This window comes from Amaranthus tricolor, chromosome 2 (assembly GCF_026212465.1).
Source record: "Amaranthus tricolor cultivar Red isolate AtriRed21 chromosome 2, ASM2621246v1, whole genome shotgun sequence".
Classification (NCBI taxonomy): Eukaryota; Viridiplantae; Streptophyta; class Magnoliopsida; order Caryophyllales; family Amaranthaceae; genus Amaranthus; species Amaranthus tricolor.
In genome coordinates, this window is record NC_080048.1 from 41,046,130 (window position 1) to 41,073,605 (window position 27,476).

The 27,476-nt window shown below is 34.1% G+C and overlaps 4 protein-coding genes across 4 annotated transcripts; 1 reads left to right on the forward strand and 3 right to left on the reverse strand.

Annotated features, from left to right (window-relative positions):
* Positions 1 to 1,734: 1,734 nt before the first annotated feature.
* On the reverse strand, positions 1,735 to 5,041 carry LOC130806747 (phosphoribosylformylglycinamidine cyclo-ligase, chloroplastic). The gene is made up of 8 exons (XM_057671945.1): positions 4,495 to 5,041; positions 3,366 to 3,460; positions 3,191 to 3,292; positions 2,990 to 3,049; positions 2,693 to 2,865; positions 2,446 to 2,548; positions 2,200 to 2,358; positions 1,735 to 2,032 (listed from the first exon to the last, which is right to left on the reverse strand). Exons 1-8 carry the CDS (start codon positions 4,844 to 4,846, stop codon positions 1,862 to 1,864), a joined length of 1,215 nt encoding a protein of 404 aa, XP_057527928.1. The 5' UTR covers positions 4,847 to 5,041; the 3' UTR covers positions 1,735 to 1,861.
* A 921-nt stretch (positions 5,042 to 5,962) lies between these two features.
* On the reverse strand, positions 5,963 to 14,454 carry LOC130805825 (succinate--CoA ligase [ADP-forming] subunit alpha-1, mitochondrial). Its single transcript, XM_057670611.1, has 7 exons — positions 14,064 to 14,454; positions 12,055 to 12,264; positions 10,696 to 10,866; positions 9,620 to 9,743; positions 8,157 to 8,218; positions 6,750 to 6,831; positions 5,963 to 6,408 (listed from the first exon to the last, which is right to left on the reverse strand). The coding sequence occupies exons 1-7, from the start codon at positions 14,283 to 14,285 to the stop codon at positions 6,269 to 6,271; spliced, it is 1,011 nt and encodes a 336-aa protein (XP_057526594.1). The 5' UTR covers positions 14,286 to 14,454; the 3' UTR covers positions 5,963 to 6,268.
* A 7,943-nt stretch (positions 14,455 to 22,397) lies between these two features.
* LOC130805965 (chaperone protein dnaJ C76, chloroplastic) lies at positions 22,398 to 24,522 on the forward strand. Its single transcript, XM_057670828.1, has 4 exons — positions 22,398 to 22,912; positions 23,019 to 23,275; positions 23,435 to 23,618; positions 23,723 to 24,522. The coding sequence occupies exons 1-4, from the start codon at positions 22,553 to 22,555 to the stop codon at positions 24,344 to 24,346; spliced, it is 1,425 nt and encodes a 474-aa protein (XP_057526811.1). The 5' UTR covers positions 22,398 to 22,552; the 3' UTR covers positions 24,347 to 24,522.
* Positions 24,523 to 24,617: 95 nt separating this feature from the next.
* Positions 24,618 to 26,741, reverse strand: LOC130805967 (thioredoxin-like protein YLS8). Its single transcript, XM_057670830.1, has 2 exons — positions 26,562 to 26,741; positions 24,618 to 25,140 (listed from the first exon to the last, which is right to left on the reverse strand). The coding sequence occupies exons 1-2, from the start codon at positions 26,679 to 26,681 to the stop codon at positions 24,832 to 24,834; spliced, it is 429 nt and encodes a 142-aa protein (XP_057526813.1). The 5' UTR covers positions 26,682 to 26,741; the 3' UTR covers positions 24,618 to 24,831.
* Between the last annotated feature and the right edge of the window lie 735 nt (positions 26,742 to 27,476).

The following is a 27,476-nucleotide window of genomic DNA, read 5'->3' on the forward strand; positions in this document are numbered from 1 at the left end:
CCCATCCATTTCTATTTTCGATTTTCAATTTTTGTTTTCTGGGTATTATTTAATTTCCATAAAAAATACCCGTATAATAAACTAAATAAAAAATAATTTTTATAGAGAGAAAATTAAAACAATTTGTAGAGAGAGAAAGCTTGCTTGATTCGAGTATCAGTGACAGTGTATCACTATTCTGAAGTTCAGAATTTCAAATTTTTTTATTTATTTTTTTTTTAAAAAAACGTGTCCTTGACTCTTGCCGTGTCCGCGTGTCCGAAAAAATATTAAAATATTGAACACTTCATTTGGCGTGTCGGATACGGATTTTCGCGTGTCCGTGTCCGACACGTGTCCGACACGCGACACGCCTGTTCAGTGGCGTGTCCGTGTATCACAGGTGTAAACACGATTATTATTTCCCTAATGTAAATGCAAATCTTATCCCACAAATATTCTTCAACCTTGTACATATCTATTTAATTTTTTGGGTATGTAAAGAAAAACTAACAAAGAAAGCCAACTATATATATATATATATATAAGCGTATTGTTAAATATAAAATCTTTAAAGAAACTATTTTTTTACAGATCTACTTCTTTCAGCTTATTAGAAAAAAATAGAAATTTTAAAAAATTGAGCATATTTTGAGACATGCTTCTTTTCTGCAAACATTCATGATGGGCATTCTTATTCATTAATTATTCATAACTTTTATCATTATTATGTATCTATCTTAAAAAAAGCAGAATTTAGTTAAAAAATTTATTAGACAACTAACTTAACAGAAAAACTAGTAGATATTGTAGTAATAGTACTCTTAAGTTCTAATAGATAATAGATAAACTAATTAGTTATTTATTTATGATACTTACGGCCCATTTGGTTAGTGAAACTAAGTGGTGGTAATGAAAATGATTTATAATGTAAAATTTCATTGTCATTTCCATGGTGATAAAACTTTAATCACAAAAAGTTCTTTTGTTCACAAATTTCCGTTACCACCTAATACCACCTCCCTAGATGGTAATACATTGGAATGAAATATATGAAGAAAATGAGATGATTGAAATTGCACAAGCATGACCATCAAGGTAGCAAGGAATTTCAACCAAATTTACACTAGTTTCATTCTCATTACCACCATTTAATACCACTTATCAAACGGGCCGTCAACTTAAGAAGATGTTTGTTTGAACTTTCATCTTCTAAGTCTGTATACTATGTTGCCATGCTCTCTAGTATTGAGTATTGAAGCATTGCAAAGAATAAGCTAATTATAAAAGAAATTCCCAAAATAAACTTCGGATATTTAATTTCTAAAATAAGCTTCTTTATGTTCGAGCTTAAGATTAGGTATACTCATTGTTACTAAAGATAAACATTCATGATAGTCAAAAAAAAAGTCAAAATAATGCACTTGAGAAAAGAGTTCAGAATTTTATAATGATACCTCCTTATACTACTTGTTCTAACAAATATAAGGTTGTATTCATCTAATATAACCCCTCCCAATCCCAATAGAAAAAGATAATGTAATCTTTACTATCTCACCAGCTTAGCATTTGTTATCTGTATGTTTCCCACAAGAGAAGAGAAGGGGATTAAGAAAAAAAAAAGTCCTGTATTAATGACAATAAGGAGTACTAATTAAAATAAAATACAAAAAGGTAATCAATTAATATTTATCAAAATTAGTCAGCAACCAAGCTAAATGGCAATAAATTCACCACCTTCAAAAGGAAAACAAGTTTAACATTTTGTTTTCCTAGTCTATAGATCTTCAGACCACAGCAAAGAAGCGCTGCATCAGTTTTAGCATATTATTAACAATTTTAAAGATACATCGAGGTCTTAATGTGAAACAATCCACATCTCTCATCGATAGCTGACCCCTTCACCGCTCACCACCTCACCGATGCGATATACTGGACTTGCTCCATTTGCATTACCAACTATGCTTTTGGCTGCTTCAGGACTTAAAACGACCACCATCCCGATTCCCATGTTAAACGTCCGCCTCATCTCACTGTCATTTATTCTTCCCACCTACCACCACAAGCACAAGTAGGTCATATAAGTCTGATTTTGTGTCTACTTCCAAGCATGGAATGCAACAACCAAAAGTCAACAGATATATCAGGTTTTAGAAATTCAAACCCATCCGAGAAACAAATAGAGATCTCAATAAGACAATGGAAGCATTTAACTCTTACCTCTTGGAGCCATTTAAACACGGGGAGAACGGGCCAAGAATCTATATTAATGACAGCGCCAAGACCCTTTGGGAAAATTCTTGGTATATTATCGGTGAACCCACCACCAGTTATGTGGGCTATCCCCTTTACTCCTCCCTTGCTGATCAAATCAAGCACCTTCACACAGAAAAACAAGCAACTTAAGCAAGACAAAGAATATCAATCCATCTAGATAGTGTTCAATAAATGGAGGGAAAAAATCACCTGCTTAACATATATGACTGTCGGTGCCATCAAGGCTTCACCCATGGTAATTGTCTCGCCAGGAATTTTGTCCGTCAGAGAGCAATTGCTATGTGCCAAAACCCTACAACACGTGTATTTGTCAAATGTGTGAGTAAGTTTTCTTCCATCCAATTATGCTCAACAACACCTCACAGTCTAAGACTCGTTGCATTGCCATTTGGGTCATTACCCGGTTTTAACAAATATAAATCAATCAATTGCTAACCTCCTCACTAGAGAAAAACCATTCGAATGGACTCCGCTAGACGGAAGACCAATGAGTACGTCTCCAGCTTCAATATTCTTCCCATCAATGACCAAGTCCTTTTTCACACTTCCCACAGCAAATCCACTAAGATCATATTCACCATCCGCATAAAAACCAGGCATCTCTGCAGTCTTAAAGACAAAAATTTGTACATCAACCAACAGTTATAAAAGCTACCCCTTCAAAAACAAGAACGGAAATTATATTATTTAAAAGTTGCAACATCAACACTTAATGCACACAGATCTGAATTACCTCTCCACCCAAAAGAACACAATCAGATTGTTGGCAACCATCAACAATTCCTCTGATTACCTGAATTCAGAAAAATATTTGTATTATGTTTTTCTGAATCAGAAAATAACTCATTGACAGGAGTCAGGACCTAAAATTTGCACCAAATGAGACGATAAGATTATATTATAAGGAAAGAAAAAAATGTGCTGCAAAGTGTACCCTCTCAGCAAGGTCAACATCAAGGCGGCTTGTAGCAAAATAATCTAGGAAAAACAAGGGTTTTGCTCCGGAAGTAACGATGTCATTAACACTCATTGCAACCTGGAAAAAACGATAGTAAGAGGCCAACCTGAATAAAAATAAATAATGATTAGATATCAAAATCAAATGTTACCAAATCAATTCCAATAGTTTCATGTATTCCAGTTTCAAATGCAAGTTTCAACTTGGTACCAACACCATCAGTACCAGCAACAAGATATGAATCTCCTACAAAAGTATGAAAACAATGAAGAAGTTTAACACTAGAAAAGATGCATAAGTCAAAGTTTCAAACAATAGCAGACTCCAATAAATGTAGACTCCAATAGCAGACACCATCTAATCTAAGCTAACTGTGAAGCATCCAATCTAAGCAAAATTGAAGCAAGCGGGTCTTGGAGACATTACAGAAAAGCAATTATTATATCCAAGCCACAAACTTGAGAAAATTAACGAGACATTATCAATTCAATGTTGATTGAATCATTCATAAACTATATAATGCAACAGTGAAGCATAAACTTCTTTGAGGATGCTAATAGAGGAACCAACAAAATAACATGAACTTGCTCCTGTCTCCTAATACCTTGTAGCCAAATATTTGGAAGTCGCAAACAAGCACTACATTGATGTTATGAGTGACCCCATTTTAACTATACTTCCTTCAAATTTAAATACCCGTTTCCATTTGGGCCTTCACTTCAAATCTTTCCTTAAAGAATACATCAAGAAAAGAGACATATCTCATATATCTAGTCACTCTCTCCAGACTCCTCATCCATCAAATCACATAAGTCATTCACTTTAAAGTAGTAGAAGTACTATATTTCAATCAAATTGCACATAAAAATCAAAAACTACCACCTATTTTCAAAATCAATATCACATTTTCGGTATAAAATAGGAACAAAAAATCTTACATACTAGTATATTTCAAACAATTAGCAAGATAAGGCCAACTTAGGTGGAGTTTGGTTAGCGGGAAAAACATTTTTCCTATAGAACTAGTTTACCTACTTTTCCAATGTTTGATTTGATAAGAGAATTAAGATTGGAGAAAAGCTTTCCATCACTTTTTAACATTTTCCTCAAAAAATGAAAGAACCCAATTTCCCTCCTCCCTTCCATCCCCAAAACCTGCATCTCCCTAAGAGTTCTCCATCAAACCAACTAGGGAAAATTAATTATCATATGTACGAAAATGTTTTCGCCCAACCAAATAGCCCCTTAGGAGAATCAAATAAAGGGGACAATAAGTATACCAAAAGGATACAATCCTCCAAAGCCACCAATTCCAGGTGCCATCTTAGCAATTCTTTTAACAAGCTCAGACCCAGCATCAATATCGACCCCCGCATCCTTGTAAGTGAAGCCATCACTCTCATTCCCACTACTTGCCAATGCAAGAACCTGCCTATTTTCACAAACCCTTTTCAATTCCAGGTTTTTAAGAGTAAATGGAGATAAAGAAAGGCTTTTTGGGGCAAAAAACGAATTGGGTATTTTATTTTTACAGCAAATATTTGAGTTGCAGGAAACTTGAGACAATCGTTTTGTTGAAGTGAACATTGTGGTGTGAACGGACTCTGCTTTGACATTGATGCTTGAATTCATGATTGAAGAAATGCTTGAAATTGAAGGAAAGTGGAATAACCCTAAAAGGGTGGATTGGAATGGAATTGAAGGAAGGAGAGGGAAGCAAAGAGGGTTTAGGGTTTTAGACTTTTAGTAGGAGTAATTGTATTTAAATAGAGAAGACGTTAAAAAATGTAAGGTGAAAGTTTTTATTTTTTAGCTATTTAACCTAAGTATAAGGTCACGGTGAGACGATTTTATTTAAAAAAAAATTTTAATTTATCACTTTTGATTTGAATTTGATGATAACTATTTATCAATTTGTATTTGTATTTTATTTTTGTTTGATTCTATATTTTATTAATATTAATTTTAAATAATTTTTTTGTACATATCATTGAAGACATGAAAATTAAATTAATGTATTAAAAAACGTAGAGGCAAATGAGATATTTAAAATAAATAGAAAGGTGTATTATATAAACTATAAATTTCATTTCTTTGTAGAAACCCACCACTTTGACCATGAAAATGATACTTCTACAGTTCTACTTGATTAGCATAAATTTAGATATATATATTTTTTTTGAGTTGTAAATTTAGATATATTTGTTCATATTACTTTTTGTAAAAAAGAAAATAAATTTACCTATGAGTTATTATATATACACTGGAGTTTAGTTATGTTAGTTAATGTTAAATTTTCTTATTTTTCCATTAATAGTAAAGGCTTTCAAGCATTCTAATTGAATTGAGGTTTTACAGGGTTTTAAAAGGGATTCGAATTTGAAACAATATTTAGTTGGCTATTTTTATTTATAATTAATTAATTAGTGTTAAAAAATGTTTGGTGATAGTTGGTGCATGCAGTATGCTAGTAGCAGGCCGTACACAGTACACAGACCTTGAAACTGAGGCAGATAATCATGACATGCAAATAACAAAAGATATAAACTCGGATCGTCATTACAAATGAGACAATCAAAGGTCTTTCCAAAATACTTTCTCCACAAAGTAGTGATCCCTTGAGAAAACCATTGACATTCCGGATTTGCCAAATTCCAAAAGCTGCTTGCTATATAATTCTATTCAAGATAGTTTGGCTGCTTACACAAATACTTCAGACACCAATGCCAAATTTAAAAGAGCAGCACATCGAGAAGGTATTCTTAGCTCAAATTTTATTAATTTAATGTAAACATTAAAGGCATCGATTTCAAATTCACTCGACGTCTAACAAAACTTGACATTTCCAAATTACATTTGATCTCAATGGATGATTGCCCCCGCACTGAAATTCAATGGAAATAGAGGCAAAAATATATTCATACAGAATCAAAATCTTGCCCGTCCTTCAACAAGTGATGCTGGAAAAGACTTCCACAATTCACATCACAATCTATTATGCCACACTGTAATATGAAGAGAAAACCAAAGAAAGAGCATCGGATTTACTTCAACCTAACTGAGAAGACCCCTCTGTTTAAAGACTTCGAGCATTGTTGTACCCATCTTGGCTGGAGACTCCACCACGGTGGCACCAGCTTCTCTGAGAGTCTTGATTTTGTCCTGCGCTGTGCCTTTCCCACCCGAGACAATGGCTGAAAGGTAGAAAAAAGTTGCAAATAATCAACATTTGCAATTCAATAACCATACTAGCTTTGTGCATACAGCAGAGAAGTACAAAAACGTGCACCATATAAACCAAAATTCTATAAAAGAGTAGCCAAAGATTATTTGGCTGAGGGTCCCAAACTCCAAAGGGTAGTATTATAAGAATATCATGGTACCAAGAGGTAAATCACGTTTGAGATTACAGAGCTGAACATCTGAAGCAACAATAAGCAAGATCATCATGTGAACAGTATAAATTAGCAACCAGCAGAGCTGCAGAAAGATAAAGTTGGACAACAATCTAAAAATTGACATCATAATGCTTTACCTCCAGCATGACCCATGCGCCGGCCAGGTGGTGCTGTCAGTCCAGCAATGAAAGAAACCACGGGTTTGGTAGTTTTACTTTCCTGTTATATTCAAACAACTCAGTGAGAGATGCAAAGGCAGCCAGAATACACATAAACTGATAACAAAGACACTTCTTTATTGCTTGACCCCCAAAAAATAAAATTAGATGATTTTCCTCAATTGAATGAATAGAAGCAAAAAGAGACAGTGTTGTGAGTTGCAACAAACTGTCCTTATATACTACACTAAATAGCACAGATTTTAGTGTTACAAAATTTCATACCAGTAAATTCTTCATTGAGTTTGAATTGCCATAGACTATGAATAAAAAACCCTAAAAACAACCCATGTAATTTCATAAATTTCACACTAAAACCAAAGTCCTCAGTCTTCAAATGACGGGCAATTTAATTCACAACTAAAGGTTTCCTTAGTCAAGTTCAAACATAGCATAAGCAAGGAACAGCGTCACAGAGAAACTAAGAGACCTTGAACAAACAGTTACGGTGGCTTCAACTTGAATCCAGGCAAATAATCACCAGTTAACTATTGCAACAACCGACTAAAAACAATACACTTTTACATTTGAACAAATCCATCTCATAAGCATTATATTTCGTAATATCACAGATATTTTTAGTGTCAACAAGTCAATTTAAATCTAATTTTCACCAATATAAGAGATTAGTGTCTTAATAAAATCCCTTCTCCCCAACCTTAATGAAAAAAATGAGACGTGAAAACATATTCACTAATATAAATTTACTAGCTTAAACTTTCCATGTTAACATTCATCCAAGACACCATCTTTATTCTAGAACAAGTCATGTTTCAAAGATATTTAACGTAGGGAAGGAAAAAGTTTGCATGCTAAAGACTAGATCAACACATGGCCTAAGTGATAAGATGGCAGCAACCAATTTGCATCTCGTTGAATAACATAATTCTCAATTCCAGTCAATATATTAAACTAAATTGGTCTATTTAATCCGACAACACTGATCAACATTTTATCCTTCACTTCAAATGGTGACCAAACGATTATCAAACTTTGCAAGTTCATTTTACTCAATGGCAGACCTTTACTAAGGATGAACGAGGCTTGGACCCCTAAAGCTTTTTAGGTCAATATATAAAAGCAAAATGTTGTTTACTATTACAATAAAAATGCGGCCTAGTGATTAAGAGTAAAATAACCCCTCTAAAATTTTTTAAAAATAAACACTTTAGTCTCATCTAACTTATGGACCCAAGATCTGCCACTGATTTTACTATTCAGTATTTAGAATCGGGCTCAAGTAGCACTGCATACAAAGTCAGAAAATCCCAAGGAGAAGATTTATTTTTCATGGGTCTTTCTAAAAAATAATACATGCTGGCTTACCTTGATGACAGCAGCAGCATCCTCTTCAGCTGTACCTCCAATTTCACCAATAAGAATAATACCTGCAGTGAAATTGGCAAGAAAAAATAAGCAATGTCCCCTATTGAAACAGTATCTCCTACATCATCAAACACTATAAAACCTGTGTTAAAGTTGGCAAGAAACATAAGCATATGCAATCCAAGAAAACTACAAAGATCATGGTTTCTAGTACGGGCTACCATATAAATGCAATTTTATAGGCACGCCATAAGTCTTAATATAGTTGTGGAACTGGAATTTCAGTGAATATAATACACTGAATGTGTCACAAAACATAAATGCTAACTACAGATATCTCATTTCATTTCGACCAGGAGGCTCACTGAATACACAAATTAAACAAGCAAAAACTATATCCCCAGTCTCATTTCGAGTATAGGCGTATGGCACTGGCATGCTTATAGGATATCTGAAATTAGAGGGCAAATGTATATATGGAGAGTGATCCTTCTCACCACATATAGGCCAGAGTTCATAAAGGAAAGTGGAAGTTCATAAGATTTCAAAATAGTCCAATAAAGGTGACATTGTTGTATGACATGCTGTATTCTGTGCAAACCTGAAAAATGGGATAGTCCCGTTATATTAGACGCATGTGGAGTGCCACCCATCAATGGATTACTGTTGTTACATACTGCCCTGGTGCTAAAATGTTACATCCATAAGTATAACGTATGAAGACTTGAAAATTTTTCTCTGCCGTGAAGAAACAAGCACAAAATAAGATTCAGCTAGACGTAGTTTTCAGATGAATCAAGATTGCATTATGCTGCTCGGACCATTCTTTCTACCTCAATCATCAGTGTTGACACTTATAATAGGACATGAACATATACAACTGACACCATTTTGGACAAAAAAAACAAGGAAACTTTTCACTAACTAGCTCAATCTGACACAAGGCACATAAAAGTGTCCAAAACTTAACAAGTCTTAATCATACTCCTCTGTGCTCCTAAGTTTGCTAGCACACAAACCAAGGAAAAGGAAGAAAGTGGGTATTTCAATAAGGTATTGTAGGTAGGGTCATGTCTTTAATGCAGTGATTATAGGGTTTAATTAGTGGAGTATTGTAGGTGGAGTCATGCCCAAAAGAGGTAATGTTGTAAAACATGCGGGATGAATTAAAATAGTATATGTATCAAATGAGGGGAACAAAGGGAGTACATTATAACGCAACCAATTTTATGTGAAAAATTCTAACATCTCTTTTCCCTTTTAGATGGGTCAATGTCTATTCTAAGGAAGAAACCATATAATACTGGTTCTTTTGCAATGATTCTACAAATGAAATGAATTTATTCCACCCCTGCTTCATAATATGATGGAAATGCCACAATGTCCCTGCTAGCAATCGATGGACAAAAACAACAAACATAAATGACACAATAGTACAGCAAAAGAATTAAAGTACTGCCCACCTTCTGTCTGTGGATCAGCAATGAACTTCTCAATGCAATCAACAAAATTTGTCCCATTGAAAGGGTCCCCACCAATTCCTACAACGGTGGATTGCCCGAGGCCAACAGCAGTTGTTTGAAATACCTATATCATAACACCAAAAAAGTGTAAGAAAGTTAACTAATTGATTTCAAATCCCTACTTCACCAAAATACCAAAATTACACCCCCTAAATGCTGTGGCTCTAGCCCAGGAAAAGGCTTCCAATAACTAACTAGTGCAAACATCAATAGAAACGGTGCAAAAAATAGCCACATAATTACTATTGAAAACCAGTGAAACCTCAAGAACATAGTGTAAAAATGTGGCAACGGTCGCGATTGGGATAACAGAACGCTGATGCGGTAACGAGAGTGATGCGGTTATCATATCGCCTAAATATCGGTTGAAACCATAAGATATCCCTTGATGCAGCCCAAAACGCGGTTTTTTTTACACCTTTACAACGCGGTAAAATCAGTTCGTTTATTTTGAAAATCTTCACAACGCGGCCGATGCGATGCGATACGGCCTTATTTTTATTCTATGCTCAAAAACCTCATCTTGTTTAGCACCACAAAAAAGCACTCAAAAAAAATACTCTTGATGTTATGGAACAATGCAGCTGTCTTATATAGAAGAAAAAACAGAAATAATATTTGTAATCTTGATAAGTTTCACTCAAAGAGAACTTGAAGTACTCTAAGAACCAATTTTGCAACAAGCTGAAAGCAATACACAAGTTAGCCATTACAAAAATTAAAGAGCAACACTTATATAAGAACGTCTCACGGTGAGACAAGTCTATACATGAAACCAAACACAAAAAAATGCAAAAAAAAAAAAAAAAAGAGTTTTAATATCCACAAAGTCAATTTTGAATTCAAAATGACGTGTTAAACATTTAACAATTTAAAGTGAGTATTTTAAGTACAAAAGTTGATGTTCTAATTAATTTAATTAGGCTATTTAGCCCAATTTAGGACTATCTCACAATGAGACCGTCTTAAATGAAAATTTGTGAAAATTGAATACCAAACAAGTTTTCTCCCCTTACCGCTTCATATGTCAATGTGCCAGAGCGAGAAACAATTCCGACACGACCTGGTTTGTGAATATAGCCCGGCATGATGCCTATCTTGCATTCTCCAGGTTTGATGATGCCAGGGCAATTTGGACCGATTAGCCTAGTTTTAGATTGTGTGTTAAGGGCAGCTTTAACACGAACCTGGAATAAAAGATACCATAAACAGCTATTGGAAAAGCAAGATTGGAGAGTATCCCATAAAATGTGACCGTCTTGCATTGACGCAATAAAACACACATCAAGAGGTTTATCCAGAAGTAAACTGATAATAACTTTTAAGAAAAAAAAAACCCAACAAAAAAGATAGACATAACTTATTTCTGCATGTTAAGGTAATACAGATTACAGAGATAATCAAACGGTATCAAAACAGCAGAACAGCACACTAGAAAGTGCATATAGGAAAAACAAAAAGTGCTTCAAAAACTGAAAAATAAAAGAAAATGATGGAAAAGTTGGGAGACATCCCATTTTCCAGCAAAATTATCACAATAAAGTTACAAGTATAGTTTACTTCTGGGTATTTCAGTAGAAAACCAGAATTAAGCTGTTAAGCTCAAGGGACATAATGGATAGGCAAGCCTATCAAGGTACATACAACAGAGTCCACATGGGCAATGTTATGCAACAAAACAGTTTCAAGATAGCTATTGATAGGAAGCCAAATAAGATAAATGCCTAAATCGTGACTAAAATAAGCAATGGAAAATTTGAGAGCAATTGCATTAGTGACCTCTTTTGATATTTCCCAAACTTCTCTTCCTTCCTCCTTCCACCTCATTTTCCCTTTCATGCACCTCACAAGCCACTGACTTTACAACATAACTTCCCGAATTGTTTTTTCACAACCCACATCAATGAAACTTTCTAAAAGTACCATATTTTTCCTATCCTTCACATACACACATAATTCTCTCTCACATCATACTTAAAATAATTCAAGATATTTTTCACATGCACACCATATTTCTCTCTTTCTAAAGTATCATATCTTTTTTGATTACAGAGTAAGCTAATGCAATGGGAAGACTAGGTAAAAATCAAACCTAAGACCTTTCCTAGAAAAAGGAACTTGCTAACCAACAAAGACAATAACAAATTCTCGAAAGCATAATATCTTTCCACCTCATTTTCCCTACGACAAGTTGGCTACCAATGCTTCTTTTTTTTCCAACTTTTCAATGTACCACAAATACTTGGAGAACTTGGTGCATTGGTGTGGACCCCAGATGAAGAAATAGAATTCTATTTTATTAGTTAGGCTCCTCGCCAATAATTATGTTCTAATACAATAAAACAAGTAGTTTTTGTTTGTTAGAAATGGCTTACCATGTCATGTTGAGGGATTCCTTCGGTAATGCAGACAATTAGATCCAATTCAGCTTCAAGTCCTTCCATGATTGCTCTTGCAGCAAAGGGTGGAGGGACATAGATCACTGAGGCATTGGCCTTAGTTTCAGCCTTTGCTTCAGCAACAGTGTTGAAAACAGGTAGCCCTAAATGCTCAGTACCTCCTTTCTTTGGCGTCACACCACCAACCTGATACCAATAAGAAAACAAATAGGAAAATTTCATTGGTTAAGGGTGTTCCATTGATATGTATGAAAAAGCAAGTAATGTTGAGGTACAATTAATTAACAGTGCAAATCAGCAATGAGTTGTGCCATTAAAAATTCAGACAATGTAAGCACTTAAAACCAAGTTAGAAATTACACTGTGGTGGCCAAGAACAAAAACATAAGATCAAACCAACTATAATAAAACAAAACTTAGCTAAGTTGTAGATCCTCCATGTAAAAACTTATTAACATTACTCCTATTCTCTATCACAAATCAACTTTGATCCAATTTTGATTATATGTGAACAATTGAAACTCAGAACAGTACAAGGATAGTAAATATTAACAAAAATAAACTTGGAAAAGTTAGTGAAACCAAGTTCACATGCTCAGTAAAATCTGGCACTATAGTAGGAGTGATCTAACAAGATTTGTAAGAAACCCATCAGGTAGGTCTTGATTGCATTTGAATGATAGTAGGCCTACACAGTGATACTTAATTAGCTGCATGAAATCTTGATTCACCAAAAATGTCCTAAAATTGACCCACAAAGTGACACTGAAACTTTTCCTTCATCCAATTCTCAATTCAGAGGGGGCTAATAAATGAGGTAACACAACACACATACACACACACACATAAAGACAGTGACAGCAAATGGTTTACAAATGTTCATTACAAATGTAATTTCATTCCCTGGTTCTGATAACCTCTTTCCCTTGACAAGAGTAAGCTACATATACATCTCGCTTATAGGTTCCACTAGTACTAGAAATAAGGGGCTGTAATACTCCTTTCATCTTATGCTGATAGGCTTAGCTTTCTATTTTCTATATTGTGAATGGAATTAGAACGTTCAAATGAAGGATAAATGACCGAAAACTTTGGCCTCTAAGTCATGACTTTCAAAGCTGATTCCATAAGATTTCTGCAAGGAGAACTCAAACCGGCCAACACCCAATCAATCTCAACACACACACCCCCCAGGAACCTGCCACATTCACCACAACCAAATGCCAAGAACAGCTTTCTTTCAGGGACCGACGGATCTAAGCTTGTCTTTCTTATATCTTAATTTCAGTATAATTCTTCGTTCTGAAATTATACTCTACGATAGGCAAAAATGAATAACATCAACACAACTGAGCATTCCATGAACAGCAAAAAAATAATATCAACAACCTCTTCCAACTACGAGCAATCATATAGGAGTATTCACAGCTACTATAGAAAAAAAAAACTTATAAAATACAAAATCCAATCTTTTTGAGTAAAATGTGATGAAAGTATAGAACCTATACTATTTATGTTCTTTTTCTTTTCCTTTTTATAAAGAGTGAATTGTGCGCTTGTGCCTATCATAAGTTAAAGTTTCAATAAAGATTATGTATGTATAATTCCTCTTCCGAATGCACTTCTTACTCATCAATTAACTATTGAGTTCTAGATCACATCTATGTTGCCGTCATACAATCATTAGAAATGTCTTCTAATCCCTAACACAAATCACCATTTCAACTTAAACACACCTCCATTTTCACAAATTAACCCTAATAACCAAACTAACAACAACGAAACCTAAAAATCGAAATTTTGAGCGATTATAATTCAGAACAACGACAAAAAAAATCCATCTTACTTAAATCACGTTTCCAAAATAAAGAAATTCTAATAAAAATATTCAGATCTAGAAAACATACATAAAACCTAGAAAATTTGGGCAAGACAAACATAGAAATCGTAAAAACGATACAAATCAAAGTTAGGAAAACGCGTACCATGTTTGTACCATATTCAATAGCTTGTTCAGTGTGGAAGGTACCATTTTTACCAGTAATACCTTGACAGATGACGCGAGTATGCTTATCAACGAAAACCGCAGGTTTACTGACAGAGGAACCAAAATGGCGAATTTGACGAGTAGACGAAAAAGTTGATAATTGAGACGATGGGATTTTGGAAGACAAGGTAGCTAAGAGTTTGCTGGCTTGTTTAGCCATCGTTGAATATTGAAATTAGGTATTTGGGGCTTCTGGTATGAGAAATTTTGTTTAAAAATAGAAGAAATGGTTGAAAATTTTTGTGCAAAATATAAGGAGAGAAAAATGGAGTGCGGTCAGAGGAGAATTTTCAGTTTCGATCACATTCGGGTTCGTTCGTATTTAATGGGCTGTAACCAGACCCTGCCATTTGGATGTCTTTTTCATGAGTTATTTCGTGAGTAGCTATAGACCTTTTCTTTAAAATATGTATTTTAAGTCAATTCATTAAAGATTAATACTTATCATATTCTTAATACTTAGTTACATTATTCTTAATGCTTATTTATCATATTCTTAATACCTATTTTTAATATCTGTTAACTTACTTTATCCTTAATGCTTTTAAAAAATATATAATGGGCTGGCCCAATCAAAGATGATGTCTCAAAAAGATCATCTCTCACAAGAATTTTTGTTTTGTGAGAAACTGTTTCTTAGTTAAGACAATCTCAAAATAAAAAGTTCATATACTATTAATATTGTTTTAGTTGGACTATTCTACTCATGTATGGTGAATGTCTCACGTAATATTTTCTGCTTTTTTTTGGACCGTTCACGGTCACTTGACACAAGCTGTATTGAGCATACGGTCAGCTATTTTTATACTCTCTCTGAACTAATAATAACAGGCTAAGCAATAAAAGGATTGTGTTGTGATTGATGTAACAACTGATGCGAATATGGTGATGATTGGTCCAAGAACCCGATTAATCCTTCCAAGAACTATGCCAAGAATGAACTTGACACAATGAAACACACTTACAAGCCTTCTGTTTTGTATGAAAACAGAAGGTGACTAGAACAATTTCTCGGAATGGTTCTATGTCGTGGATAGAAACAAATGATCTTCACTCAGCCACTGGCCTCTTCCTCACACTCAAATTAAGATTCACTCTCTTAATTCTCGTGGAAACAACTGAATACCCTCTTTGATTCACTCACAAAGACAACACTCAGGATTGTAATTGCACACAATTACTTGAAGAAAGTTTATTAACCAAATCTGAATCTCATGATACAATGAGGGTGTCCCTTTATATAAGACTCTAACGGCTAGCTTAGGGTGTTTAATAAACATAACTAACCCCGTGCCTAATTATTAACGCGCGTGTAATACAAGGTTTTAAAACAGAAACATAAAATGGGCTTATTTACAACTAATCAGCCTTTTTCCAGAAAGTGACGAGCACATGACCTTACAGCTGTTCTTGTGGACTCTGTGACTCCGCATTATCTTTGAGTCTTGGCTTCTTATTTCATGTCTAAAGATGCCTTCCTCTGAATTTCCACGCTCATTTATGCTCCAGGCTAGGTCCTCCATGGCTCGTAAGGTGGGCTGGCAGACAGTTCGATGCTCCGCTTGTTCTGTTGTTTGTATGCTTTGAATCAGCCTTCTGTTCTGTCTGATGTTTGTTGGAATGGAAGGCTTCCCTTTGCTTCTTCTTGATCTTGCCATGCTTCCATGTTCATGATTAGTTCAGCTTGAAAGTGATCTTCCTTAATCTTTAAGCAAAACTCAGTAAGTTCAGTAGGCTCAGTAGGCTTAGCAAGTGCTTTGATACAATGATGCTCTTCTTGTTTTGTCTTGGATTGTATGTTATTCGTAATTGTATCAACAACTCATGAATACATTGAGTTGTGTGTTACTATCCTTTGTAATAGGCACACATTTGTTTTCTCTTAATATCTTGCACTATATATATGTGCAAGTTCTTTTAATACTAAATAGATAATGAAATAGAAGATAAATCGATATAAGTTTATCACTTATACTACTTTTCTCTTTATATTCTCGCTACCTTTTAATACGTTATCAGCACTAATTTTCGCTCTTGAAAATCCAAGAAGGTAATTTTTTTTTTTCAAAACATTTTAACATTTTTTTAGCCACAATATGGACCAACAATCAAACGATATTAATATTATTATTCAAGGTGTTACTAACACCGTTCTATACTTTATCCTTGAAGAAAATTGTATATCTGTTACTACCAACCCAGCTAATAGTGGTTCAAACCAACTGCGAAGACATAAACAAAATAAGTTCTATACTGCCGACAATATAAGTAAAATACTAGAAGCATTTCTTATCATTATGGGTTTAATTGTATTACTCGTAGCGCTAATGCTCTACCTGATTATCCAAAAATAAATTATAAATCTTGTATTTGTTTAGCAATTTGTATTCTATTTTATCATCTATTAATACTATCTATTTTATTTTTATTTATGATTATATTGTGCTTATTATATTTGAGATATTAAATCAGGAGGAGATAATACTAATATGCTTTAATATCTCTAATGATACACAATATCATTAAATAACCTTGTCATTTTCTCAATTGTAGAAAATAATGACTGATCTCAAAAAGAGAGAATTCAATGCCCTGGAATTAACAGGTTACAATTTATACAATAGGCCTCAGATGTCAAATTATATCTAAAAGGAAAAAATTTATTATACACAATAATTAAACTTAATCCCGCCGACAAAGGAAAGGGTATTGAAAGAGATCCCATTAAAATTGAGGAAGATAAGGCAAAAGCTGCATCAATTTTGAGACATCATTTACCCTATAGTCTCAAACATGAATACACCAATTATGAGGACCCAAAATTACTTTGGAAAGAGCTAAATGAAAGATTTGGCCATAATAAAAGTGTACTTCTCCCAAAGGCCATCGATGAATGGCGAGAGTTAAGATTTCAAGATTTCAAATCAATTAGTGATTATAATTCAGCCCTTCATCTGATAAAATCAAAATTAATCTATTATGGACAAACAATAACAGATGAAGAAATGATAGAAAAAACATTATCAACCTTTCACGTAAATAGCATTTTGCTACAACAACAATATCGTGAAAGACATTTCAAGAAATATCATGAATTGCTGAAAACACTTCTTATTGCAGAACAAAATAATGAACTATTATTGAAAAATCACAATAGGAGACCTGTGGAGACTATGCCCTTTAGTGAGACAAATATGATTGAAAGGAATGTGCGCCATCGAGGTCGTGGGAAATATTTCATAAGAGGCAGAGGTCGTGGAAAATATCACGAAAAGAGCCGCATGAATACTTTTGAACAAGGAAATTTCTATAGTCGTGGTCGTGGTCGTGGTCATGGACTTAGTCGTGGCCGCGGACGTAGCCACATTTATGAAAGAAATATATTTACCCCCGAAATGATAATTTTAAACAAGTCCAGAAACACAAAAGCACATGTAATAGATGTGGCATGACTGGACATTGGGGGGCGAACTTGCCGTACCGCCAAACATTTACTGCATTTATATCAAGCTTCCCAGAAAAACAAAGCAAAAGGGGCAGAAGAAAATTTTGTAAATGAAGCAAGTACATCTGGCCCACCTTAGATGTCTCCGATTTCTTTAATGAGGATGTGAACCTCTACAGACTTGATCCCCAAAAAGAAGATAATTACATCTTTTGATATGACTAGATGCATTTTCTGTTTATCTAACTTATTTCATTTGATAAGTTGTAATTCTCTACTTATGTTTTTGTATTGAGTATTCTGGCTTTATATTAATAATATAATTTTTTTTTCTTTCTTCTCTTGTCTTAGAAAAGGAAATGTCAGTAAGTGGATCAACATTTCATTGCCTCCTGGACAGTGGAGCAGCACATACGATATTGAAAAATCGAGAATATTTTAAAACCAAAAATTACTTGAGGCAAATGTCATTACCATATCAGGAACAACAAAATTAATCGAAGGCACTGGAAAAGCATGCATCATACTCCCTATGGGGACAAAATTAATAATAAATGATGCACTATACTCGAGTAAATCTCGAAGAAATCTTATCAGTTTCAAGGCAATACGACAAAATGGTTACCATATGGAAACCAAAACCATAAATGAAAAAGAATTCTTATGCCTTACAACAAAAAGTAATGGAACGAAAATTATCCTTGAAAGGATGCCAACATATTCATCGGGGTTGTATCTCACTCATATACGCTCGATTGAAATAAATGTGATAAGACTAGACAATAAGGAACTGTTCACTTTATGGCATGGCCGCTTAGGTCATCATGGCACTGGGATGATGTATAAAAGAATAGAAAATTCAGTCGGGCATCCACTAAGAAATATTAAGATTCCCTAGTCAAATGAGCTCTTATGCACCTCTTGTTCTCTTGAAAAATTTATTACTAGATCATCAGTAAATAAGATTGTTACTGAATCTTCTATATTTCTTGAAAGAATTCAAGAAGATATATGTGGGCCAATTAATCCACCATGTGGACCTTTTAGGTACTTCATGGTTTTAATAGACACTTCCACAAGATGGTCACATGTAAGCCTTCTATCAAGTAGAAACAATGCATTTGCAAAACTACTTGCACAAATCATCCAATTGAAAAATCATTTTCCTGATTATACAATAAAATGTATTAGATTGGACAATGCCGGCGAATTCACATCTCAAACTTTTAATGATTATTGCATGTCAATTGGAATTAAAATGGAACACCTTGTGCCACATGTTCACACACAAAATGGTATTGCTGAATCCTTAATTAAGAGATTGCAATTAATCGCAAGACCACTTCTAATGAAATCAAAATTATCATCATCAGCTTGGGGTTTATGCAATATTACATGTAGCATCATTGATTAGGCTAAGACCTACAGCCTATCATAAATATTCGCCAATACAATTAGTAACTGATCATGAACCAAATATTTCCCATTTGAAAAATTTTTGGATACGCTGTATATGTGCCCATTGCTCCCCCTCAACGTACAAAAATGGGTCCACAAAGAAGAATGGGAATATATGTCAGTTTTGAATCTCTATCAATCATTCGGTATCTTGAACCATTAACTGGTGATCAATTTCAAGCTAGATTTGCTGATTGTCACTTTAATAAGACAATATTCCCATCCTTAGGGGGAGAGAATGTGGACGTACAGAAAAGAAATATGGAACTTATTTGGAAAGCAACACATTTAGAATATTTAGACCCAAAAACAAAATCATGTGAACAAGAAATACAACGAATTGTTCATCTTCAAAATGTTGCTAACCAATTACTTGATGCATTCACAGATACTAAGAGAGTTACAAAATCACATATACCAGCAGTAAATACTCCTGCTCGAATAGAAATTCCTGATAAAAAGGCAAAAAGTGATGAAATTGTTGTGCAAAGAAAGCGTGAAAAGCCACTTGGTTCAAAATATTTAAAACCAAGAAAATTGAGAAAACATGAAGGTGCACCAAATGATACTCAAAATGAAAATGAAAATAAAAGAGAAAATCAAGACATTTCCGATAATGAAAAACATGAAAACTATGAAACCTCAATAAATCATATTTTCTCCAAGAAAGAATGGAATCGAAAAAGAGTCATTTCAAATGAATCCCTTGCTTATTCCGTAGCTATTGATATAATAAATGATGAAAATGATCTTGAGCCAATATCGATAAATGAATGCAGAAAAAGACCTGATTGGCCAAGATGGAAAGAAACAATTGAGGCAAAATTAAAATCATTAGAAAAAAGAGAAGTTTTTGGTCAAATTTTACAAACTTCAAAAGGCATAAAACCCGTAGGCTTCAAATGGGTATTTGTAAGAAAAAAAAAATGAGAAAAATGATATTATTAGATATAAGGCAAGACTTGTAGCTCAAGGTTTTTCTCAAATGCCAGGAATTGATTATGAAGAAACATATTCCCCAGTAGTTGATGCAACCATACTCAGATTATTGGTAAGTTTAATAATTTCTCAATGCCTACACATGAGATTGATGGATGTCGTAACTGTGTATTTATATGGGTCACTCGACACATGCATCTATATGAAGGTCCCTGAAGGACTAAACTTACCAATAAAGAATGTACCTATAGAAATGTTTTCTATAAAATTAAAGAAATCATTGTATGGATTAAAGCAATCTGGGCGAATGTGGTATAATCGTTTGAGTGAATACCTTATGAAAGCAGGATTCAAAAACAACCAAATTAGCCCATGTGTATTCATTAACCGATCTCAATTTGGTTTCATAATAATTGCTGTGTATGTAGATGACTTAAATCTGATTGGAACTCCAAGAGAAATTGAAATAACAGCTAAATATTTGATAAGGGAATTTGAGATGAAAGATTTAGGAAAAACTAAATTCTGTCTTGGACTACAAATTGAACATTTGAAAAGTGAAATATTTGTCCATTAGAGCAATTATACTGAGAAAGTTTTGAAATGATTTTATATGGACAAGGCTCATTCACTAAGTTCCCCAATGGTGATACGATTACTAAACATAAAGGATGACCCATTCCGTCCACAAGAACAAGACAAAGAAATTTTAGGCCCGGAAGTGCCATAAATAATACAAGACCTGATATAGCATTTTCTAGTAAATTTATTAGCTAGGTATAACAATGCACCAACAAAAAGACATTGGAATGGGGTAAAACATCTATTTCGATATCTAAAGGGAACTATAGACCTTAGATTATTTTTCCAGTCAGGAAATGATGCCATATTCACTGGATATGCTGATACAGGATATCTATCTGATCCACATATGGCCAAGTCACAAACTGGATATGTATTTACATATGCAGGAACCGTAATATCTTGGAAATCAACAAAACAAACTCTAACGACTACATCCTCAAATCATGCAAAACTTATAGCTTTATATGAAGCCAGCCGAGAGTGTGTATGGTTGAGATCCATGATCAGCCAACTCCAAAAAGATTGTGGCTTAAACGATACAACTAGGGCACCAACTACAATTTATGAAGATAATGATGCATGTATCAACCAAGTCAGAGAAGGATACATCAGGGAAGACGGAACAAAACACTTGTCACCAAAATTATTCTTTACACATGATCTGCAGAAAGATAAAAAGATAAAAGTCCAAGAAATTCAATCCTGTGAAAACCCCGCTGATTTATTCACAAAGTCACTCCCGTCGAAGCGATTCGAGTATTTGGTACGCAAGATTGGAATGTGCCGATTTCGAGACATATGTTAATTTCAGGGGAAGAAATATGCTCACTGTACTCTTTTTTCCTTTGATCAAGTTTTTTTTTCCCACTGGGTTTTTCCTAATAAAGGTTTTTAATGAGACAATTTTAGGATTATGAATGTCATAATAAAATTTCCACATATATATAATGCATTCAAGGGGGAGTGTTGTGATTGATGTAACAACTCATGAATGCATTGTGTTGTGTGTTACTATCCTTTGTAATAGTAACACATTTGTTTTCTCTTAATATCTTGCACTATATATATGTGCAAGTTCTTTTAATACTAGATATATAATGAAATAGAAGATAAATCGATATAAGTTTATCTCTTATACTATTTTTCACTTTATATTCTCCGTACCTTTTAATAGATTGGCAATAATTAAATATTTTGGCTATTTTTGTAAAAAGTATTTATCTCGTTTGGTTTGCTATATTAGATTAGATTGATGTGTGAAGACCATAAATCAGAAAATGAATGAAGAAGTAACTTGAATATGTGATTCAAAATAGATAAGAGGATGCAAGAACAAATAAATTTTTTGAAAAATATAAAAGACATATGTAGCAAATCTGAAAAAATAACACTTCTAGTAATTTTGTATATTTAGTTAAAAATTGATAGATGATGTTCTTTTAAATTATAAGATAGGTTGAGAAAAAATCGACGTGATAATCAAAACTTAAACCTTGCTCAAGTAAAGTGATATTAACTCTAAGCTAGAGAATAAATAATAGTTGATGGAGGACCTTTGTTTAATTTAATTTTATTTACTATAAATTTTATTTTGGTTGACAAATTGAAAATGGCGTTACATCTACTCTTATATATTTTTTATTCTCTTACGACTTTTAGTATAAAAAAAATTTGCTCAAAAATGATGCAAACCAATATAGTAAGTATAAAAAGGTAATTTTGGAGTAAAAAAACAATGACATTTCTTTTTTAATTGATAAGTTATTACAAGTCTATGAAAAGGGTAAGATAACTAAATTGTTAAAATAGGGGAATAGGAAGTAGGAGGTAGGAAACAAATAGAATCATTATCAAAGTGCATAGGGAAGTCGTGTAATAATTGGGCACCCACCCTTGAGCCAAAATATCTTAGAATTATCCCTTTTAGTCAAAAATTATCTTATCTTCATCCTTTTCTCCATAAACACAAGCCATCAAACTGCAAAATCACACCCACAAGAATGGCTTCTACAATCTTTGCTACGACTATAAACACACCAATCATACTTAAAAGGCAGAGAAATGAATTTCCAAAAACCTTATCTCACTTCTCTCGCCATCACTTTAAACATCGTCACCAACACATATGCAAGGCTGCTTCGTCATCATCGACATCAAGCTCAATAACAGACTACGATCTGTATGATCTTCTGGGAATAGACAGTAGCAGCAATCAAAGAGAGATTAAGAAGGCTTACAGATCATTGCAGAAAAGGTGTCATCCTGATATTGCTGGTATAGCAGGGCATGACATGGCCATTGTCCTTAATGAAGCTTATGCTGTTCTTTCTGATCCCATTTCGCGCTATGTTTATGATAAGGTTAGTATTAGTTTTTGAGCGAGGGAGGGATTCCGACATGTGAGTTAATCAACTCTGCGTCACTATCATATATGCATTTAAAACAAAGTTTTTATTGTTTAAATAGGAACAAGCCAAGCTCACGGAATTGAAAGGATACACAGGCAGGCCAATGTACTCAGTATGGCAAGGACCAGAAACTGAGCAGAGGGCTATATTTGTTGATGAAGTCAGATGTGTTGGCTGCTTAAAATGCGCATTGTTTGCTGATAAAACGTTTGCTATTGAGTCTGCCTACGGAAGGGCTCGTGTTGTGGCTCAGTGGGCTGATCCTGAAGACAAAATTCAAGCCTCCATAGATACTTGTCCCATCAGTTGCATCTCGTAATAACCGTCTCACTCTATTAACTTTTCTGTAGATTCTGTTGCTCTTTCTAGTGCTAAACTACCATGATCATGTTTATTTAGACTTTCTTAAGTCATTTAAGTCTAACTAATATTCCGTTTTCTGGACTATTCACTGAATAACTGAGTGGCCATCAGGATAGTGGAAAGATCAGATCTTGCAGCACTGGAATTTCTCATGTCGAAGCAGCCACGAGGGAGGGTCAGGATAGGAGCAAATAACACAGCTGGTGCACGATCTTTCGATGTTTTCTCTGAACTTAAAGTTTTCCACAAGCAAATGGAAGAAGCAGTAATCCGAAAATCACATCAAGATTCTAAGGTTTTTCCCAACAGTTACACTTCAAATTTATATATGGAAACTAAATAGAATTTACTTTTATTGTGAATTGTCTGGTTTATTGACACATACAATCTAATGTCCAGTACTCAGAACTCCAAAGAAATGCAAGGGTAACAGCAATACAAACCATTAGATCGATCTCAAATTGGTTGTACTGGCAAACACCCCCATCTGACACTTCTTCCTCCACCTTGATACCAAGAAGAAATAACATAACCCAAGATCCTGATATTGAAAAGCTCAGAGATGCAGCAACAGCCGCTCGCAAACATGGTTTGTTAAAGACTCGAGCAAATGGAAAACTCCTCCCTCAAGCAACATCAAGGGACGAATACTGGGCCCCATCAACCCCTGTACTTCCATCAAAAACAGATATGTCTTATTCTCACAAGACAAGACAAAGTCCACTCTCTTCTGAGAATGCCTTCAAGAATAATCAAGACAAAACATACATGAAAGACAACAATAAACAAAGTAATCGCGTTTTATCAAGCATTCCAATAGGGATGGGTATTGTTGCCGCAATTACCGTAGGATTAAATGGAGCAGGAGAAGCAGTTGGAGGGTTGGAAGGGCATATAGGTGGTTCTTTCGCACTACAGATCGTAAACAGTTCCAATTTACAGGTTACACTAGCTGGAATAACTTGGTATCTTATTGGACTATACATCATACAGGTAGTGGAGAGAGTGGGAAGGAGGGATTAAATGTAATGAGAATTTCCTCTGTCCATGTTTTACCTCCTGAATTTAGAAGGAACAGTACATTTGTAAAGAAATTATATACTTAGGGTACATATAATCGATGTTGCATGAAGCTTGTATGATCTACAATGTAATTACCTGTTCAAACTTACTATTGTGAAGATCGTGTTGGACTGTAATCATGCATAACAAAAGTTTCTGCACCTTCTCCAGGATGAAGGGTGCAAAAGCACAAACATACTCATGCTGTAACACATTAGACTTAATTGACGCGTTTGAGAACAAAATGACAACAGTTTTTCATAAAACATCAAGACAGAAAGCATAATCGTCTGGTGATTCAGGCGACAGTAACAACAGTACATACATTTATTATCAACATAAATCAATTCCGAACATCACCAAGGAGAGGACCCAGACTCTATCGAGTTCAATACAGCACCTGTGAGTTGTGACAAGTTTCCACCAGAAGTATCATGCACCAAGAATTAATAACGGTACTTTGTGGAGTAGTCCTTTGGTGCAATCACAAGACCCCTACCCTTCCGTGCACCACGATAGACGGTCTCAACAATGTCGATGAACTCCTGCTTGTCTTTGAGGGCCCAGTTGATCTTATTGTTGTTTCCAGTGCCAAGATCAATCATAATATGCTTGTTCCTGAAAAAGAACATAATTGTGGATGGGTCATACAGCTCATACATAGTGTTGAAATCAGGCACCTCTGTTATATCTACGAGATATATCACAGCAAAGTTCTTTATTGTCTCTGCTACTGAAGCCAACACTTCATCCATCTGAAAAAAAGATAAAGGGCATAAATTAAACAAAACAGATTGATCCCTAACGCCTATGAATATCCTTGCATTGCAGAGTTCAAACATTTGGAGAGAGGAGGATAGAGAGAGAGAGGTGGAGAGATAGAGACAGATGCAATGAACTTTGACGAGCTCCAAAAGACAAAATAGCCCAATTACTAGGTTATGGACGTAAGGATGCTCATCACAAAGCTAGAAACTAACAATAGACTAGATACTCATTTCCTAAATTCCAATAATTAATTTAGGTTATTACTTACTATAAAGTCTTAAACCTGAATTACAAAGTATTTTTTAAGATTCAGTCTCCATATTAATCAAATGTAAATATTAGCACAGTAATGGATTAACTGAAAACCCAAAGGACATTCTCACATATTTTATTCGTGTATGCCAACAAATCCGTTACATTAATTCAGGGATTTCCTGAGTCAATTATTCGTTTTAAATATATACCAAGAATAGAAAATCAGAAACCAGAAGACGGCATAGAATTTAATGCTCTTCGGCCCCTGAAAAAACATATTATGTGCCTTGTGCCCGACTTCAATCTGAAAAATCTTCAAGCAATGTTTTGGGTAGGGCTTACAAATAGTTAGGTTATTTTATGTTTATCGCCTATAAAGACAGTTGACCAGCTTATATGACGTTGAATCTAAGAACTCTGTACGGTGTAGCTTCCACAAAGCTAAATCAAAAGCATCAAACGTCAATAATGGCTAAACAACACTTCATCAATGACAAGAGCATGAATTTCACTAGAACATTCATCAGTAATTCACCATCATTTCCACTCGATAACCAGCCAGAGATGTCAAATTATCCAGGGAAGAGAAAAGCAGAAAAAAAACTCCAAGTCAAATGTTTATGTTATGGTATAATGTTTTGAGACGCGGAAAAGTACATTGAAAATATACTCATAATTCTAACGCTAATCCCCATGAAAAAAAACCCAACAAACTCCAGATAAATTGGAAGTGTGTATGCAAAAAGATTCAAAAATTAAAAGACAAAACAAGCAACAAAGGAACTTTGATCAGATACACTTTTAAGGTGCAAAGAATCAAACAACAATAATAACGTAACAAAAAGTAAATAAAGCATACAAATAGTTAATCATCCTAATTGGTTTCACGGATAATAAAAAATTAGGGTTTGTTAGAAAGAGGGAAAAACAGAGACCTAACACTACACGCAAATCAGTTAATCAAAATTAAGGCACAAAGAATAATAATAATAATAATAATAATAATAATAATAATAATAATAATAATAATAATAATACAGATACCAGAAATATAAAAGGCATAGAAATAATGAATCATTCTAAAAGACGGAATTAAAAGCAAGAAGGAAGAAAATTTAGGGTTAAGTGGAAAAAGAGGAAAGCAGAAAGAGACCTGCATACAAGTTTCATCCCAGTCATGGCCGAAGCGAATGATGACGAGCCGTTCTTCTTCAGCGAGAATGGCCTGGTCGACAGCCCATCCAGAATGCAAGTGTGGTAGCAGATACGACATCTTTCCCTTTCCCTTTGCCTTTCTCTTATTTGCTCACCTCTCGTATTCGTATAAATTACCTCCAATATGTAGGGCATATATATACTGTTCTATAATTACCCGATAGGGGCACCCATGGCCTCTAACCGACAAACCCACCAGTAATTAGTATTTTAGATTCACTCTTTTCAAAATCATATGATTGTAGAAAGATAATTGATTAACTATCATATGTAAGTGGATAATCTATTATTTTATTAGTGTAAGAAATTTCTAAGTATTTTCAACATTTTCTGTCTTATTTATTTAGCCTCATTATTTTTTGGCATAAATATAAAAAAATTAGATTAGTGAGTAAATTAATTAGGACGGAATAAAATAAAAAAACGAGACAAATTAATTGTATATTGCTATGAGCTTTGGGCTATGACTTACTCCAATGGGCTATGAGTTTTGGCTTTGGAGTTTGCTACTTTTTTGTCCCCTCTAATAGCTTTATTTATTTTTGTTTCTGTTTATTGATTACAGTTTATATTTTAGTTTTAATTTATTTATATAAGTTAAAAATAATTAAGTGAGATCTTGATTAATTTTGATTTTGTATAAAATTTATTTAAATGAAGTTTTTGTAATTTTAAATTATGCATAATTAAAATAATTTAGAATTGAATTAGTATATTAATAAATGTGAAAAAGAAATAAGAGTATTAGATTCAATAAAAGATAGTGCAATGCAAAGTTCCACACAACTCAATAGAAGTATTATATTCAAGTCAGTTACTGTTCTATGCTTCAATGTTTAGGTGTAATCGTAAT

What these genes read in the sequence shown, in the direction of transcription:
- LOC130806747 (XM_057671945.1), bottom strand. Translation starts at nt 4,846, where the DNA reads ATGAATTCAAGCATCAATGTCAAAGCAGAGTCCGTTCACACCACAATG. An exon ending in ATGTTGACCTTGCTGAGAGG is followed by an intron (nt 3,050 to 3,190) that starts GTACACTTTGCA and finishes TTCTGAATTCAG; the next exon opens with GTAATCAGAGGAATTGTTGA. An exon ending in GTGTTCTTTTGGGTGGAGAG is followed by an intron (nt 2,866 to 2,989) that starts GTAATTCAGATC and finishes TTTGTCTTTAAG; the next exon opens with ACTGCAGAGATGCCTGGTTT.
- LOC130805965 (XM_057670828.1), top strand. Translation starts at nt 22,553, where the DNA reads ATGGCTTCTACAATCTTTGCTACGACTATAAACACACCAATCATACTT. An exon ending in CGCGCTATGTTTATGATAAG is followed by an intron (nt 22,913 to 23,018) that starts GTTAGTATTAGT and finishes TTGTTTAAATAG; the next exon opens with GAACAAGCCAAGCTCACGGA. An exon ending in TGTCCCATCAGTTGCATCTC is followed by an intron (nt 23,276 to 23,434) that starts GTAATAACCGTC and finishes AGTGGCCATCAG; the next exon opens with GATAGTGGAAAGATCAGATC.
- LOC130805967 (XM_057670830.1), bottom strand. Translation starts at nt 26,681, where the DNA reads ATGTCGTATCTGCTACCACACTTGCATTCTGGATGGGCTGTCGACCAG. An exon ending in GGGATGAAACTTGTATGCAG is followed by an intron (nt 25,141 to 26,561) that starts GTCTCTTTCTGC and finishes TCTTTTTTTCAG; the next exon opens with ATGGATGAAGTGTTGGCTTC.
- LOC130805825 (XM_057670611.1), bottom strand. Translation starts at nt 14,285, where the DNA reads ATGGCTAAACAAGCCAGCAAACTCTTAGCTACCTTGTCTTCCAAAATC. An exon ending in TTGAATATGGTACAAACATG is followed by an intron (nt 12,265 to 14,063) that starts GTACGCGTTTTC and finishes TATTGGTATCAG; the next exon opens with GTTGGTGGTGTGACGCCAAA. An exon ending in TGCTGATCCACAGACAGAAG is followed by an intron (nt 8,219 to 9,619) that starts GTGGGCAGTACT and finishes ATTTCACTGCAG; the next exon opens with GTATTATTCTTATTGGTGAA.